The following is a 17306-nucleotide window of genomic DNA, read 5'->3' as shown; positions in this document are numbered from 1 at the left end:
GTTGCTAAGTCAAACGACACCGCTGGTTCTGCTCACACTGCCCTACCCTGTGCTCTGACCTCTTTCTCCCCTCTCTCTCCAGATGAAATCTCGCGTCTTGTGACGGCCGGCCGCCCAACAACCTGCCCGCTTGACCCTATCCCCTCCTCTCTTCTCCAGACCATTTCCGGAGACCTTCTCCCTTACCTCACCTCGCTCATCAACTCATCCCTGACCGCTGGCTACGTCCCTTCCGTCTTCAAGAGAGCGAGAGTTGCACCCCTTCTGAAAAAACCTACACTCGATCCCTCCGATGTCAACAACTACAGACCAGTATCCCTTCTTTCTTTTCTCTCCAAAACTCTTGAACGTGCTGTCCTTGGCCAGCTCTCCCGCTATCTCTCTCAGAATGACCTTCTTGATCCAAATCAGTCAGGTTTCAAGACTAGTCATTCAACTGAGACTGCTCTTCTCTGTATCACGGAGGCGCTCCGCACTGCTAAAGCTAACTCTCTCTCCTCTGCTCTCATCCTTCTAGACCTATCGGCTGCCTTCGATACTGTGAACCATCAGATCCTCCTCTCCACCCTCTCCGAGTTGGGCATCTCCGGCGTGGCCCACGCTTGGATTGCGTCCTACCTGACAGGTCGCTCCTACCAGGTGGCGTGGCGAGAATCCGTCTCCTCACCACGTGCTCTCACCACTGGTGTCCCCCAGGGCTCTGTTCTAGGCCCTCTCCTATTCTCGCTATACACCAAGTCACTTGGCTCTGTCATAACCTCACATGGTCTCTCCTATCATTGCTATGCAGACGACACACAATTAATCTTCTCCTTTCCCCTTCTGATGACCAGGTGGCGATCGCATCTCTGCATGTCTGGCAGACATATCAGTGTGGATGACGGATCACCACCTCAAGCTGAACCTCGGCAAGACGGAGCTGCTCTTCCTCCCGGGAAGGACTGCCCGTTCCATGATCTCGCCATCACGGTTGACAACTCCACTGTGTCCTCCTCCCAGAGCGCTAAGAACCTTGGCGTGATCCTGGACAACACCCTGTCGTTCTCAACTAACATCAAGGCGGTGGCCCGTTCCTGTAGGTTCATGCTCTACAACATCCGCAGAGTACGACCCTGCCTCACACAGGAAGCGGCGCAGGTCCTAATCCAGGCACTTGTCATCTCCCGTCTGGATTACTGCAACTCGCTGTTGGCTGGGCTCCCTGCCTGTGCCATTAAACCCTACAACTCATCCAGAACGCCGCAGCCCGTCTGGTGTTCAACCTTCCCAAGTTCTCTCACGTCACCCCGCTCCTCCGCTCTCTCCACTGGCTTCCAGTTGAAGCTCGCATCCGCTACAAGACCATGGTGCTTGCCTACGGAGCTGTGGGGAACGGCACCTCAGTACCTCCAGGCTCTGATCAGGCCCTACACCCAAACAAGGGCACTGCGTTCATCCACCTCTGGCCTGCTCGCCTCCCTACCACTGAGGAAGTACAGTTCCCGCTCAGCCCAGTCAAAACTGTTCGCTGCTCTGGCCCCCCAATGGTGGAACAAACTCATTCACGACGCCAGGACAGCGGAGTCAATCACCACCTTCCGGAGACACCTGAAACCCCACCTCTTTAAGGAATACCTAGGATAGGATAAAGTAATCCTTCTCACCCCCCTTAAAAGATTTAGATGCACTATTGTAAAGTGGCTGCTCCACTGGATGTCATAAGGTGAATGCACCAATTTGTAAGTCGCTCTGGATAAGAGCGTCTGCTAAATGACTTAAATGTAAATGTAAATGTAACTGACTAGCTTTCTTGATGTCTATAGTATTCTCTTGGGTATGGTTTTCGCTCAGGTTATGGATGTGTCACTGCAACCTTAAAGGTCCTCAATGATGTCACTATTGCCCTTGATTCTAAGCAATATTGTGCTGCTATTTTTATTGACTTGGTCAAAGCTTTTGATACGGTAGACCATTCCCTTCTTGTGGGCCAGCTAAGGAGTATTGGTGTCTCTGATGGATCTTTGGGCTCGTTTGCTAACTACCTCTCTCAAAGAGTGCAGTGTATAAAGTCAGAAAATCTGCTGTCTCAGCCACTGCCTGTCACCAAGGGAGTACCCCAAGGCTCGATTCTACGCCCCACGCTCTTCTCAATTTACATCAAAAACATAGTTCAGGCAGTAGGAAGCTCTCTCATCCATTTATATGCTGATGATAGTCTTATACTCTTGCCCCTCCCCAAATTTTGTGTTAAATGCTCTACAATAAAGCTTTCTTAGTGTCCAACAAGCTTTCTCTACCCTTAACCTTGTTCTGAACACCTCCAAAACAAAGGTAATGTGGTTTGGTAAGAAGAATGCCCCTCCCCCCAAGGTGTTATTACTACCTCTTGAGGGTTTAGAGCATGAGGTAGTCACCTCATACAAGTCCTTTGGAGTATGGCTAGACGGCGCACTGTCCTTCTCTCAGCACATATCAAAGCTGCAAGCTAAAGTTAAATCTAGACTTGGTTTCCTCCATCGTAATCGCTCCTCTTTCACCCCAGCTGCCAAACTAACCCTGATTCAGATGACCATCCTACCCATGCTATATTACAGAGACATAATTTTTAGATTGTCAGGTAGATGTTCTTTACCATTTGGCCATCATATTTGCCACCAATGCTCCTTATAGGACACATCACTGCACTCTATACTCCTCTGTAAACTGGTCATCTCTGTATACCCGTTGCAAGACCCACTGGTTGATGCTTATTTATAAAACCGTCTTAGGCCTCACTCCCCCCTATCTGATATCTACAGACCTCATCCTCCACATACAACACCCGTTCTGCCAGTCACATTCTGTTAAAGGTTCCCAAAGCGCACACATCCCTGAGTCGCTCCTCTTTTCAGTTTGCTGCAGCTAGCGACTGGAACGCGCTGCAACAAACACTCAAGCTGGACAGTTCATCAATGATGACAATCCCTTTGTTGAATACATGTGGATGGAGAACGAGGAGGAATTCAACAGACAGGTACTCTACTTATTCTCCCTATTGATCAGGTACTAGATTAGGTAGCTAGTTGATGTCATTTTTCATGCCTACACCACACACAAATAAATACCTATTTTTGTAATGCTAATGTATCTTTATTTATTTAATTTATAGTGTTACGAAGAGTTGGGTGTCTATAAAGTATTTTTAATGCTTTTCCCCCAGATTGAGGAGGAGCTGTGGGAGGAGGAGTTCATTGAGCAGTGTTTCCAGGAGATGTTAGAGGAAGAGGAGAACGAATGGTTCATCCCAGCCAGAGATCTCCCTCCAACCCTCGGTCAGCTCCAGGACCAACTAAACCTACTGGTCCTCAGTGACACAGGCATCGTAGACAGCCTGGCGGTAAATGTTTCAGAGTGGTTTTGTTTGTCCAGGTTTTATGAAAGTTAAGTCTGTGGAAAGTAGCCATTTTTAGTTGGCCTAGTCCTAGTTTCGCGTTAGCCTCATAAATACCAGACTGATTACCACTGCGTGTAGGGAACCATTCATGTAAGCGTGCAGGATCAATCGGCTCGCCAGGCTAGTCTCGTGTGGCCATCCTTCCAAATCTGTTCTCATCAACTGGTGAAAAGCCTGTGTTTCTGAGGCTTTAAAAAAATATATATTTAAAAAAATTAAAATATATATATATTTTTTTAACCTTTATTTAACTAGGCAAGTCAGTTAAGAACAAATTCTTATTTACAATGACGGCCTATCCCGGCCAAACCCGGATGACACTGGGCCAATTGTGGCCGCCCTATGGGACTCCCAATCACGGCCGGATGTGATACAGACTGAGGCTAGCCTAGGTCCCAGATATATATATGTGCTATCTTGTTCTAGTTTCAAGTTTTATTAGTCGTATGTACGGGATACACAAGCGATACACCGTCCAATGAAATGCTTACTTGCAGGTTCCTTGTCGACAATGCACCAACAATAAGAAATAAGAATACGAACAGAAAGTAAATGGCTCAGTAGAATAGAATAAACATTTTAGCATAAGTATAAAGTATGATATTTGTCAAGATGGCGTCTCCATTTGTTTGGATTGAATAATCTCTGTAAACTTGGATTACATTTTCCCTCGTGTTTTTTTCTCTTTAGATTAACAGCAATTTGAACCCTGAAGCACAAGAATTCGTACCAGGATTGAAGCACTGAGACTAGTCCTCTGATGAAGAAGTCATCTGTCCACACTGAAGCCAGCGTAGGAAGATCTGTTTGAGTTTTGTTAATCTGTTGCACTTAATGTGTTGCCAAAGTTTTCCAGCTAGCCCTGCATGTTTAACGTTTTGAATAATGTTGTGTATATAAATCATATGTTTTTTGTAACTCTTCTGAATGTAAAAACAGGGTAGGAGCCAGAAGACCATTTACTTTTATTTCCTTTTTGAATAATATAGGCCTATGTAGTTCTAACATACCTGCCCCATCAAATAATAATTTTCTGTTCAATCAAAATTAGTGGTTCATTTAAAAATCAAAATACATTTTTCATTAGATCTTGGTTTGCATTATGAATTCCTTTTATTGAAATGCAGATTCTAAATAGTCCGTGTGGCCATTTGATTTATTGTTCAGCAGTCTTATGGCTTGTGGGTGGAAGCTGTTAAGGAGTCTTTTATTTTCATTGCTCCTCTACTTCCTGCCATTATCGTTCAGGTGCTTGATATCCTACTGCCATGCAGATGTTGACTTTAGATTTTTTTTTAAATGCACATAAAATGGAAAACTGCTGTATAAAAATGTACCAAAAGTATTGCACAAACATACAACAAAAAAACAGATATATTTTTTTCTTAAAGTATTTGAAAATAAATATTGATGGACTCTATATTTGTGATTTCACAAAAAAAAATAAACATGGCTGCCTCATAAATGTATACTCTTGAATACCCTGTTTTCATATAGTAAACAAACCGCAATCGACTTTGTACAAAAATATTGTAGTTTACCTTTCACTTCCGGTTCCGGTTTAGACGCCTGTGAAGCGCGCTAGCTACAGGTTACGGTAAGACACAATGACCAAAGTTGCATACCGATATTTATGTCAAGTCTTTATATCTATTCACTAATTATTTTCATCTTTCAAAAAATTGCTGGTTTGTTTGATGGCTAGTTATCGAGCTAACGCGAGAGGAAGTTAGCTTGCTTACGTCAACGTTAGCTTTGCTAGTTCAGCCAGTGTCAGTTTCGTTTTTGTAAATTTATGCTATTTATAACTTTTTGGTATTTCGATGGTCTACCATATCTATCTATGTAATTTTTATCACTTGCATGAGCAACCCTTTCAGGCCTATGGTTTGGCTCCATGTCAGAACTAACTAACGTTCAGCCAGCATTTGCCAGTGACGTTAGCTAGATCTGCATGACGGTTCGGGCTAGGCCTGCTGGTTATCGCCAGCATGTCACACCTACAAGGAATCAGCTAAAGTCAAGATAGGTCCCGCCCCCAAGTTTCCTGATATTAAATCCATATTCCCCTAGATTGCTTCTTTGATCCCTCATCTCTTCACTGGCAACTTTCTCTACAGAGATTTGATACGTTTACGTTCCAGCATGTCTCACAACTACTCCTACAGACGACCACCACCAGCTAAAGATCTAAGAGCCAGCGCTTTCGACTCTCCAGATCACCTGCACCCTGGAGACCACAGTCACAATGTTTACAGATCGTCCCAGGAGGCTCCGTCTCATTCCACAATACCATCCTACCCATCCTCCTCATCCAGAGCCTCCGCTGCCACCGAGTCCCCTTACTCCTTCTCACTAAGCCAGTCAGACCCTTACTCCTCCCTAAGCCGGTCAGACCCTTACTCTTCCTCTCTAAGCCGGTCAGACCAAACTCTGACCCTCCTGAGCAGCTGTGGGCTTGAGCCCAAAGACTTGTCTCTACTAGCCGAGATGCCTGAGGAGCTCATCACTGTGGAGAACCTACCACGTCTGCTCCTGGAGATCAGAAAGAAGAGGGCGACACAGCAGCCACCATATCCAGCTATGACCTCTTACCCCCCCTGCTGCCACATCTCGCCCCCCCACTGCTACCCTTCCTCCAGGCCGTGCGTGGGAGCAGCGTGACCAGAGTCGTTCTCAGCAATTAGACTACCCCCACCCCGCTCTTCCCCCTTCCCAACTCCTTCCCACAGAACAGGCTGAGCCCTGGCAACTAGATCGTCATGGCAACCCGATGCAGTACACACTTCCTCGCCTAGAACCTGTGCCTGTCCGAGTTGTGGACTACCACTATGGTAAAGAAACTCCCAGAAGTTACCAAACTCCTAGGTCCACTTACAACACGGCCCAAGGAGGAAGCAGCAACACCTGGAAACCCCCCAACTCATCCCAACCAGCAGTAGATTACAGGTACCCACCAGCTACAGACTACAGACCACGCCCAGACAAAGATGTCCCAGTTGTCACAATCAAGATGGCCACCTCTGGCAAAACTCCCACCAAGAAGGCTGCTCTTGACTTCCACGGAGAAATCCCCCAAACGTTTCCTTATTCGTGCTCTCTCTGCGATATTACTGTGCTCTCTGAAAAGGTAAGTAGCTTACTCCTCTTATTTCTGTTGAATCTGCATTATCTGGGTCTCAGGTAGGTTCATGTGTGTGTGAAAGGGTCAAAAGTGTATGAATCTTAAGCCTATTTGTGCCACTAATAATATACAGTTACTGCTACGTATGTTAGAAGACAGCCTATGCATTATCTTAAATATGAACAATCAGTGAGATTTTTTGTTGTTGTCCTTTTTACATTTACATTTAAGTCATTTAGCAGACGCTCTTATCCAGAGCGACTTTTTGTTGTTGTTGCAGTACTGGTTCACACACGTCAATGGAACTCAACATGCAGACGGACAGCTCACACTTCTTCAAATGTGAGTAATCACATACTCAATGTGTTTTTCCAGTTCTCCACTCAACAGCATGACACAAGCATTTTGCTATATCTGCTAAATATGTGTATGTGACCAATACATTTGATGACGTTTCAAACTCTTACTGTCATTATTGATATTGTAATAGGCCTAGCTTAAATCGATTAAGTTCCTAAGTTGTCCAGCTTTTTTAAAAATAATTTTTAAAAAATCATTCTCTCTCTTCGTCTTGGACCTATGTTTTTAGGTATCCTGAATGGGATTGCCAGATGCAGACCGCCAGAAGGTAAGAGCATATCTCTCTGTGTGTGTGTGTGGGCTTGGTATTAATGTAGAATAGATCCTAACTACAGGCCTTTCAATCCCTTTAGTGGTGGCGACCACACAGACAGACCAAGGGTTGAAGAGAAGACTGCTGGACCTTCCCATAGGTCTATTAACTACTTAGGTAAACTAACTGCATTAGCTTGCCTATACATAATACAGTGCCTTCAGAAAGTATTCACACCCCTTGACTTATTCAACATTTTGTTGTGTTACAGCCTGAATTCAAAATGGATTAAATATATTTTGTTCTCTCTCGCCCATCTACACACAGTACCCCATAGTGACGAAGTAAAAACATGTTTTTTGAAATTGTTGCAAATGTATTGAAAATGAAATGCATAAGTATTCACACCCCTGAGTCAATGCATGTCAGAATCACATTTGGCAGTGATTACAGCTGTGAGTCTTTCTGGGTAAGTCTCGAGGAGCTTTGCACACCTGAATTGTACACTATTTGCACATTATTATTATTTTAAATGCTTCATTCTCTGTCAAGTTGGTTGTTGATCATTGCAAAACAGCCATTTAAGTTTTGCCATAGATTTTCAAGCTGATTTAAGTAAACTATAACTAGGCCACTCAGGAACATTCAATGTCATCTTGGTAAGCAACTCCAGTGTATATTTGGCCTTGAGTTGTAGGTTATTGTCTTCTGAAAGGTGAACCAGGTTTTCCTCTAGGATTTTGCCTGCGCTTTGCTCTATTCTGTTTCTTTTTATCCTAAAAAACTCCCTAGTACTTGTCGATGACGAACATACCCATAACATGATGCAGCCACCACCATGCTTGAAAATATTAAGAGTGTTACTCAGTGAGGTGTTGTGTTGGAGATGCCCCAAACATAATGCTTTGTATTCAGGACATAAAGTTATTTTTTTGGCCACTTTTATAGCAGTTTTAGAGGGGTTGGGTTAAATGCGGAAGATGCATTTCAGTTGATGGCATTCAGTTGTACAACTGACTAGGTATTCCCTTTAGTATTGTGGCTTAACTACAAAGTTGTTGATCCTCAGTTTTCTCCAATCACAGCCATTAAACTCTGTAACTGTTTTAAAGTTACCATTCTCCTCATGGTGAAATCCCTGAGTGGTTTCCTTCCTCTACGGAAACTGAGTTAGGAAGGACACGTGTATCTTTGTAGTGACTGGGTGTATTGATGGATACACCATCCAAAGTGTAATTAATAACTTCTCCATGCTCAAAGCGATATTCAATGTCTGCTTTATTTTATATTTACCCATCTACCAATACGTGTCCTTCTTTGTGAGGCATTGGAAAACCTCCCTGGTCTTTGCGGTTGAATCTGTGTTTGAAATTCACTGCTCGACTGAGGGACCTTACAGATGTATGTGTGGGGTACAGAGATGAGGTAGTCATTCAAAAATTATATTAAACGCTACTATTGGACACAGAATGAGTCCTTGCAACTTGTGACTTATAAAATACATTTTTAATCGTGAACTTATTTAGGCTTGCCATAACAAAGTGGTTGAATACATATTGGCATTTCAGCTTTTCATTAATTTGTTAACATTTCTCAGAACATAACCCATAATGTGAAAGTGGAATTATCTCAATTTAATCCATTTTATATTCAGGCTGAAACACAACAATGTGGCATAAGCCAAGGGGTGTGAATACTTCCTGTATATTCCATTTTATCAGACACTTTTATCAAGCATTTCGAATTTGAGATATTTTTTTAAATTTAACGAGGCAAGTCAGTTAAGAACAAATTCTTATTTTCAATGAAGGCCGAGGAACAGTGGGTTAACTGCCTTGTTCAGGGGCAGAACGACAGATTTTTACCTTGTCAGCTCAGGGATTCGATCTTGCAACCTTTCGGTTAGTAGTCCAACGCTCTAACCGCTAGGTTACCGCCCCACAACTCTGGTGTTGGTAGCATCGTGCTCTACAAACTGAGCCACACAGGACCATTTGCTTTGCCCGTATATGTCTGATTGATTCATGTAACATATTAACGTGCCCGTAACTTACCTTTTATATTGTCCTGTAGGTAAACCGTCAAGTAGCGGCTCTAGAAAAAACGTAGACACTAAGACAAAGGTTACAAAGGTATTGTTGTTCTTCTGGTTTATTACTATCTAGGTTTCCCCCTTTTTTAAAAGTTTTCACATTGTCTGTTTACTTGCCTTCATTTTCCAGGGAGTGGCAAAGTGGTTTGTGCCAAATTTACCGCTCGGTGTCTCAACGAAGATGGTTTGAGGGACCTGATTAATCCGTTTGGGGAAGTTGTGAAAGTCATCATGTTCCCGCTTTGGTAAGACTAGTAGCTTTATTCATCCTGCCATCTATTAAAATACCTAATATATGTGTTTTCAATTCCTCTGAAATGGGTCAAAAGTCTTGCAGTGACTGAATAATAATTGAGAAAATCTTATCGTCATCATGTTGTAAGTATAGAAGTAGAATCGACCACCCATCATGGCCTCATTGACTACAATAGGGATATCCATTCTAGTAATAATGTTTTTATGGTTCTTGTAACGCTGCATCTTCAGGCGTTTGTGGAGTTGGGCTCAACTGACCAGGCCGCCGATATTGTGACATACTACCTCAGTAACCCAGTGATGGTGAAAGGAGGACAAGTCACCTTCTCTGTCTCGTCAACATTGAATTTCCTACAGGTACATTTTTACAAGATGAATTGACACCATTTTTTGTTTACATTTGTTTGAAAGGGTAATTGAGGATTTTTCCTAAAACAACACACACACACACACACACACACACACAGTATTATTCATTGAGTTAAATAAATCAATTTACGTCCGTATAGAGTTCCCGGGTGTTGAGTTTTTCCCCGGTGCCTCCTGGTAAAGAGTCTGCCGCGTGGAAGAGAGAGTTACTGGCCGTCGCTGAAGGATTTGGACCTGTGGAGCACTCTCTATTCTTACCTACGCAGGTATTATACAGCATTTGAACTTTTTTTGGGGGGGGTCTTTGTTATAGTATACTACAATTTGCTTACAGTGTATTCTGTCCTCTTAGGCATTTGTGGAAATGACTAATGCACTGGATGCACAGACGCTGGTTGGACACCATACATCCAAACACCTGAAAATAGATGAGATACATATTAAAGTGGCCTTCTCATCAGAGTATAATACACTTCGGTAAGTTGATGCGTCCCCTGTTGTGCCATTACCTTTTGTTTTGCATGCGAACATGCATTGATTATGGCTTCTGAGTTCAGACCGTCAGAACAGTGTCACTGTTATAACCACTGTATTAAAGGAGAAATAGTTCATTTAGACTCTTTAAAAGCCAGAAAACATGGAAATAAAAGTGTTGTCTGTAAACCTTCTTTTTTTTTCATCACATCATGCAGGACCATGTCTGAGAGGAAGTCTTCAGACAGGAAGTCTTCAGACAGGAGCAGGAAGTCTGAAGACAGATCTAAGAGAAAGAGAACCCCAAGCCCCAGAAGGCGGTCCCTCAGCCCCAGGAGAGTTTCCCCAATCTCCTCAAAGAGGAGGAGGAGTAGAGAGAGGGATAGCGACCGTCACAAAGAACGGGTGAAATCAAACTGTGGGGGTAAAAACAGGCTAAAGTCCCCCAGCAAACAGAGCTCCAGTCGGTCCCCCAGAAGCCTTCGCTCCCATACTAAAGAGTGGGTGTCCAGTGAGAAGGTATCCCCCATTTCCTCATCCACTCGCTCACAACCTCCCACCAAGAATAAGACCCCATCCAAGTCCTCCACTGTGATGGAGAAGTCCAAAAAGGCTGTCGACACGATTGACCAGAGCAAGCAAGAAACTGCGACCCACGACAGCCAGGAGGATGGAGCCATGGAGGCCTGTGATATGGACAGTGACATCGAGGGGATGGCCGTGTATGGGGAGGATGGGGAGGAGAACTCTGACATGGGAGAGGAGGGAGAGGTGGGGGAGGGAGAGAAGGGAGAGGAACTGCAGGAGGGTGCTGAGGACTTGATCCAGGAGTTTAAAGACCTATGTGAGCCCAGGCAGAAAGCAACTTCTGGGACTGTAGATGATGCTCGTACAGAAGAGCTCTCAGCTACCGGGTCAGAACAGGGAAAGAGCTCTCAGCGACCGTGTCAGAACAGGGAAAGAGCTCTCAGCACCGGGTCAGAACAGGGAAAGAGCTCTCAGCGACCGGGTCAGAACAGGGGAAAGAGCTCTCAGCGACCGTGTCAGAACAGGGGAAAGAGCTCTCAGCTACCGTGTCAGAACAGGGGAAAGAGCTCTCAGCTACCGGGTCAGAACAGGGAAAGAGCTCTCAGCTACCGGGTCAGAACAGGGGAAAGAGCTCTCAGCGACCGGGTCAGAACAGGGAAAGAGCTCTCAGCGACCGGGTCAGAACAGGGGAAAGAGCTCTCAGCTACCGGGTCAGAACAGGGAAAGAGCTCTCAGCTACCGGGTCAGAACAGGGGAAAGAGCTCTCAGCTACCGGGTCAGAACAAGGGAAAGAGCTCTCAGCGACCGGGTCAGAACAGGGGAAAGAGCTCTCAGCGAACAGGGGAAAGAGCTCTCAGCTACCGGGTCAGAACAGGGGAAAGAGCTCTCAGCTACCGGGTCAGAACAAGGGAAAGAGCTCTCAGCTACCGGGTCAGAACAAGGGAAAGAGCTCTCAGCGACCGGGTCAGAACAGGGAAAGAGCTCTCAGCGACCGGGTCAGAACAGGGGAAAGAGCTCTCAGCGACCGGGTCAGAACAGGGGAAAGAGATGGATGGTGAAGACCAGAAAGGAGATATTTCATACGTTGATGATGAGGTAATGTATATGCCGGTCTTTAACATGTAGTTCATCTATACATAATCTGTCAGGTCTTTAACATGTAGTTCATCTATACATAATCTGTCAGGTCTTTAACATGTAGTTCATCTATACATAATCTGTCAGGTCTTTAACATGTAGTTCATCTATACATAATCTGTCAGGTCTTTAACATGTAGTTCATCTATACATAATCTGTCAGGTCTTTAACATGTAGTTTATCTATACATAATCTGTCAGGTCTTTAACATGTAGTTCATCTATACATAATCTGTCAGGTCTTTAACATGTAGTTTATCTATACATAATCTGTCAGGTCTTTAACATGTAGTTTATCTATACATAATCTGTCAGGTCTTTAACATGTAGTTCATCTATACATAATCTGTCAGGTCTTTAACATGTAGTTCATCTATACATAATCTGTCAGGTCTTTAACATGTAGTTCATCTATACATAATCTGTCAGGTCTTTAACATGTAGTTCATCTATACATAATCTGTCAGGTCTTTAACATGTAGTTCATCTATACATAATCTGTCAGGTCTTTAACATGTAGTTTATCTATACATAATCTGTCAGGTCTTTAACATGTAGTTCATCTATACATAATCTGTCAGGTCTTTAACATGTAGTTCATCTATACATAATCTGTCAGGTCTTTAACATGTAGTTTATCTATACATAATCTGTCAGGTCTTTAACATGTAGTTCATCTATACATAATATGTCAGGTCTTTAACATGTAGTTCATCTATACATAATCTGTCAGGTCTTTAACATGTAGTTTATCTATACATAATCTGTCAGGTCTTTAACATGTAGTTCATCTATACATAATCTGTCAGGTCTTTAACATGTAGTTTATCTATACATAATCTGTCAGGTCTTTAACATGTAGTTTATCTATACATAATCTGTCAGGTCTTTAACATGTAGTTTATCTATACATAATCTGTCAGGTCTTTAACATGTAGTTTATCTATACATAATCTGTCAGGTCTTTAACATGTAGTTTATCTATACATAATCTGTCAGGTCTTTAACATGTAGTTTATCTATACATAATCTGTCAGGTCTTTAACATGTAGTTTATCTATACATAATCTGTCAGGTCTTTAACATGTAGTTCATCTATACATAATCTGTCAGGTCTTTAACATGTAGTTCATCTAGTTCCAAAAGTGTAAAATACAAGGTGCCATGTTTAATACGTGTTGTGTGTTTCAGTAAATCCTAAATGTTATGTTTTGATGTTTTGTTCCCCTCAGCCTGATTTCCCAGAGGACCTTGAGAATCTTATTACGTTGGATGAGCTAGAGGACGATTCCTCGGTTGATAACCAAGGTGACTTATTACTCAACACCTAGCAACTCGACCATAGATTCCATTCAAACTTCAGCATTTTTAGAGAAATAGTAACATTGTTATGAAGGTCATTGATTGTATGTTTATCTTACATTGCAGATAACCAGTCAACAGATGAGATCAAGAGCAGATCCAAGAGCAAAGTGAGCAAATGTATATATCTTTGTTCATTATTGTTTCTGATATGTTCTGTGAGTCAGTACTGGTCATCTGTTTAGAATTGTTCATTCAATCTTCTAACTGGGGAAGATTGGTTTTAAGCAATATATCAGTCTAACACCATATATACGATCTGGGTTGAGGGGTTCAATGCAGCTTTAGTTAACTATTGTCAATAAGATTGTTACAACCACACCTGTAAAATATATATTTATTTCAGCCCTCAGGACGTGATCAGACACCTGGTAGAGTGATCTACGTCAAAAACCTTCCCAGAGGCTTCTATACAGATAATGACTTCCTGAAGATTGTTAAAGGCTTCGGGAGAGTGCATCGCTATTTCCTCCTTCGCAATGGTGAAGAGGTATGTTCCTCACAGAAGGACATCTAAAATGGAGTCGATCCTAATGATGTACTACAAGTCTGATCACATTTGTTGTTTCAGTAACCCTGGTCTCTCTCTCCTCTCTCATCAATCTCTCAGGGCTTCATTGAGATGGAGAGGTCTTCTGATGCGACAAAGGCTTTAAGAGAGCTGCGTTATGATGGCTGTAAATTATACGGCCAGAGGTTGATCATCCTGCGGTCTCAGAAATACAAAAGACTAACAACAGGGTTGGTGTCTGCTCTGCTAAACAGACGTATAACACACGCCGTCCCATCCCGTGTGGGAGCCATTGATAATTGATGTTTCTCTGTCTCTTCTGATAGAAAATATCCCCGTCTGATCATATTTTACGTGCAGTGATTTCTGCCTATCTATCTTAAGGTAAACGTTTCTAAACTTTATATAAGTCTGGACTAAAAGGAATTATCTTATTTTGTCAGGTGGAAACCTGAATCTGATTCTAAAAGTGATCGGAAGAAGGATCACATGAGTACTAGAAGCAGTAGCAGGATAAGGAGTGGACGGACCAGCAGTCACTCAAAGTCAGCGGCTAAGGGCGACAAGACAAAAAGAGAAGGACAAAAGAGAAGGACGAGGAGACAAAAGAGAAGGACGAGGAGACAAAAAAGAGAGGGAGAGAGGGGGAGACAAAAGAGAGGGACGTGGAGACAAAAGAGAAGGACGAGGAGACAAAAAGAGAAGACAAAAGACGAGGAGACAAAAGAGAAGGACGAGGAGACAAAAGAGAAGACGGCACGACAAGTATGCTCCGAGCCAGCCCAACACTGTGACAAGGAGGACAGAGGAGCGTCTGAAGGGGATATTGACCAATCCTCCAACAGTGAAGACCAAAAGGATGCCCCTGTCCCTGCTGCTGAGGAAGAGAAGCAGGCCTGTAGCAACGAGGATAATGCAGAAACCAAGATGGAGGATAATGTGGAAACGAGACCAGATTCCATAAAGACTGGTATGGAGTCATCGTTCCAGGCCAACAACCCAGTGGGTAAGTGTTTGGATGTGATTCATAGCCTCACTGCACTCATGGTAGCTTGGTCTCAGATCTGTTCTCTTTCTATAGCCTGGTCTCAGATCTGTTCTCTTTCTATAGCCTGGTCCCAGATCGGTTGTCTCTTTCTATAGCCTGGTCTCAGATCTGTTGTCTCTTTCTATAGCCTTGTCCCAGATCTGTTCTCTTTCTATAGCCTGGTCCCAGATCTGTTCTCTTTCTATAGCCTGGTCTCAGATCGGTTGTCTCTTTCTATAGCCTGGTCCCAGATCTGTTCTCTTTCTATAGCCTGGTCTCAGATCGGTTGTATCTTTCTATAGCCTGGTCCCAGATCTGTTCTCTTTCTATAGCCTGGTCTCAGATCTGTTGTCTCTTTCTATAGCCTGGTCTCAGATCTGTTGTCTCTTTCTATAGCCTGGTCTCACATCTGTTGTCTCTTTCTATAGCCTGGTCTCACGTCTGTTGCCTCTTTCTATAGCCTGGTCTCAGATCTGTTTGTGCTCTTGTCAACTCCATGGCATGACAATTCTATAAGGAGTAGGCAAAGAGAGTACAATAAGACTGGCACCCAAGGCTACTGTCATGTCTCCTTTCAAGAAAAATAACAAAAGTACCTTTTTAGACTTCATCACTGAAACAACTGTTTTAATTTGTTTGCTTTGAAAACACTACCAAGTTGTGCAGCAATGAACCGTAGTAAAGAGGCATTGTCTTTATGAAGTACAGTACTATGCTTTCTAATGTGTTTGTTACAGGAAGAGAATTCATTAAACCTGTCATTGGCTACTTCTGCGACCTGTGTCAAGTCATCTATGTCAATGAGGACGAAGCAAGGAACCAACACTGCAGCAGCCTCTGTCACTATCTGAAGTTTATGGTAAAGCACCAGAATCCTGTTGAATCTCATCAGAATCAACTCACTTGAGTTGTCTATGCTTCTTTACCATAAGTGTAGAAACAAAGGTTGTCCGACTGCTCTTTTATATAGTAACCCTATTACCAAATAATGTAAGTCACAGGTGCACAGGTTTGAAAAAGTAGGGGATAGATCGCGGATATCTATTCTTTACATTATTCTACCAACATTTCTGTTCAGTTATTTGCTGTGTACGTTACATGTTTACCTGGACGTTTACTGAACTGTATGATTTGTTGTCTCACAGGAACATTCAGGTGAAGACACAGCCTCTAGCTAAAAGATGTCCATCTCTGGAGGAAGTTGACCAGATGACAGTCTTAGGCCCATTTTGACAGGAAGTGTACATGTGCACACTTCCGGAGGAGGGTGGAGAATCTGGATGTTTCTTTATATTGCACTCAAGAAGAACGGCACAGGTTTACCTCATCCATGAGAGGCTCTTTGTGAAACTCATCCTAGAACAATAAATGAGATTGCAGATTACGTTCATCTGTATTGGTTTATATGAACAAATGTTCAGCACCTACCTACATATATATATTGTTATGTTTGTGTTAAAATAGCTCAGATCTACTTTCTGTAACGTGAATTGTTTGTTCGGTTTTCCTATGTAATTTGTTTTCAAGATTTGTGTTAAATTGAACTTCATTCTCTAAAGGATTGTTAATAAACATGCTTAATTATTGCATTTTTGTAATTTAACATTCTTCAAGCAAGATAACATCACCGCCTTCTAGTTTGCTCTAGGTTCAGGATTATAACCAATGATGTATATAATCCCTGGATGACTGACGCTATGTATTGGCCAATGAAAGGCTTTGAAGCCAGTGGTCGGCCATATTGGCACTCCTCAGTAAGAGCAGTCCTCCATAGGAATGAATGCAATTCTACAGTATTTCAAATAAATTACATGTTTTATATAGGTGTGTATGTATGTATATATATTGTAGTAACATTAGTACTTTCTACAAATTATACTTAAAAGGAAAATGTTTATTATGTTTAGCTCACATAATTTAAGTATGCATTAAGATGTCTGTAATAGAATAAACATGGCAAAACAAATGTAGACATTTAACAGAATTTATATATCTTCCAAAATGTTTTGTTACAATAGTGGCTTCAAAACAGTGCACCATGTCAGTCATCTATTTGTTAGCAGCTGGTGAGCGATGTCTAATATTAAAGAAGTCTCGAGGTATTGCTTGCCTGAGGTAGAGTACCTTATGATAAGCTGTAGACCACACTATCTACCGAGAGAGTACTCGATATTATTTGTAGCCGTCTATTTTCCACCACAAAACGATGCTGGCACTAAGACCGCACTCAACCAGCTGTATAAGGCCATAAGCAAACAAGAAAATTATCATCCAGAAATGGTGCTCGTTGGGGCCGCAAACTTAAATCCGTTTGACCTCATTTCAACCAGCATGTCACGCACAACCAGAAGGATGTCCACACACGGAGACGCATACAAAGCTCTTCTTCGCCCTCCATTTGG

At 42.7% G+C, this 17306-nt stretch overlaps 3 protein-coding genes across 4 annotated transcripts; all 3 read left to right on the top strand.

The window, feature by feature from the left end:
* Window positions 1-2870: 2870 nt before the first annotated feature.
* Window positions 2871-4881, top strand: LOC135572264 (polyadenylate-binding protein-interacting protein 2-like). The gene is made up of 3 exons (XM_065019957.1): window positions 2871-2992; window positions 3179-3355; window positions 4103-4881. The coding sequence occupies exons 1-3, from the start codon at window positions 2957-2959 to the stop codon at window positions 4157-4159; spliced, it is 270 nt and encodes an 89-aa protein (XP_064876029.1). The 5' UTR covers window positions 2871-2956; the 3' UTR covers window positions 4160-4881.
* Window positions 4882-4943: 62 nt separating this feature from the next.
* Window positions 4944-9330, top strand: LOC135572263 (uncharacterized). Of its 2 annotated transcripts, XM_065019956.1 has the most exons (6): window positions 4944-5009; window positions 5533-6542; window positions 6817-6878; window positions 7126-7164; window positions 7250-7326; window positions 9223-9330. In XM_065019956.1, the coding sequence occupies exons 2-6, from the start codon at window positions 6186-6188 to the stop codon at window positions 9312-9314; spliced, it is 627 nt and encodes a 208-aa protein (XP_064876028.1). In that variant the 5' UTR covers window positions 4944-5009; window positions 5533-6185; the 3' UTR covers window positions 9315-9330. The 2 variants fall into 2 exon arrangements, with proteins under 2 accessions (XP_064876028.1, XP_064876027.1); XM_065019955.1 differs by lacking the exon at window positions 4944-5009 and having other exon boundaries at window positions 5016-6542.
* Window positions 9331-9373: 43 nt separating this feature from the next.
* Window positions 9374-16491, top strand: LOC115116919 (serine/arginine repetitive matrix protein 2-like). Its single transcript, XM_065019096.1, has 11 exons — window positions 9374-9853; window positions 10006-10131; window positions 10218-10342; window positions 10558-11962; window positions 13237-13312; window positions 13433-13476; window positions 13713-13856; window positions 13977-14107; window positions 14321-14883; window positions 15642-15763; window positions 16050-16491. Exons 1-11 carry the CDS (start codon window positions 9701-9703, stop codon window positions 16080-16082), a joined length of 2922 nt encoding a protein of 973 aa, XP_064875168.1. The 5' UTR covers window positions 9374-9700; the 3' UTR covers window positions 16083-16491.
* The last annotated feature ends 815 nt before the right edge of the window (window positions 16492-17306 follow it).

The sequence above is a fragment of the Oncorhynchus nerka genome, linkage group LG6 (genome assembly GCF_034236695.1).
Source record: "Oncorhynchus nerka isolate Pitt River linkage group LG6, Oner_Uvic_2.0, whole genome shotgun sequence".
In the NCBI taxonomy this organism is placed as follows: domain Eukaryota; kingdom Metazoa; phylum Chordata; class Actinopteri; order Salmoniformes; family Salmonidae; genus Oncorhynchus; species Oncorhynchus nerka.
Note: the sequence above shows the minus strand (reverse complement) of the source record. Positions and strands in the feature narration are given on the sequence as shown.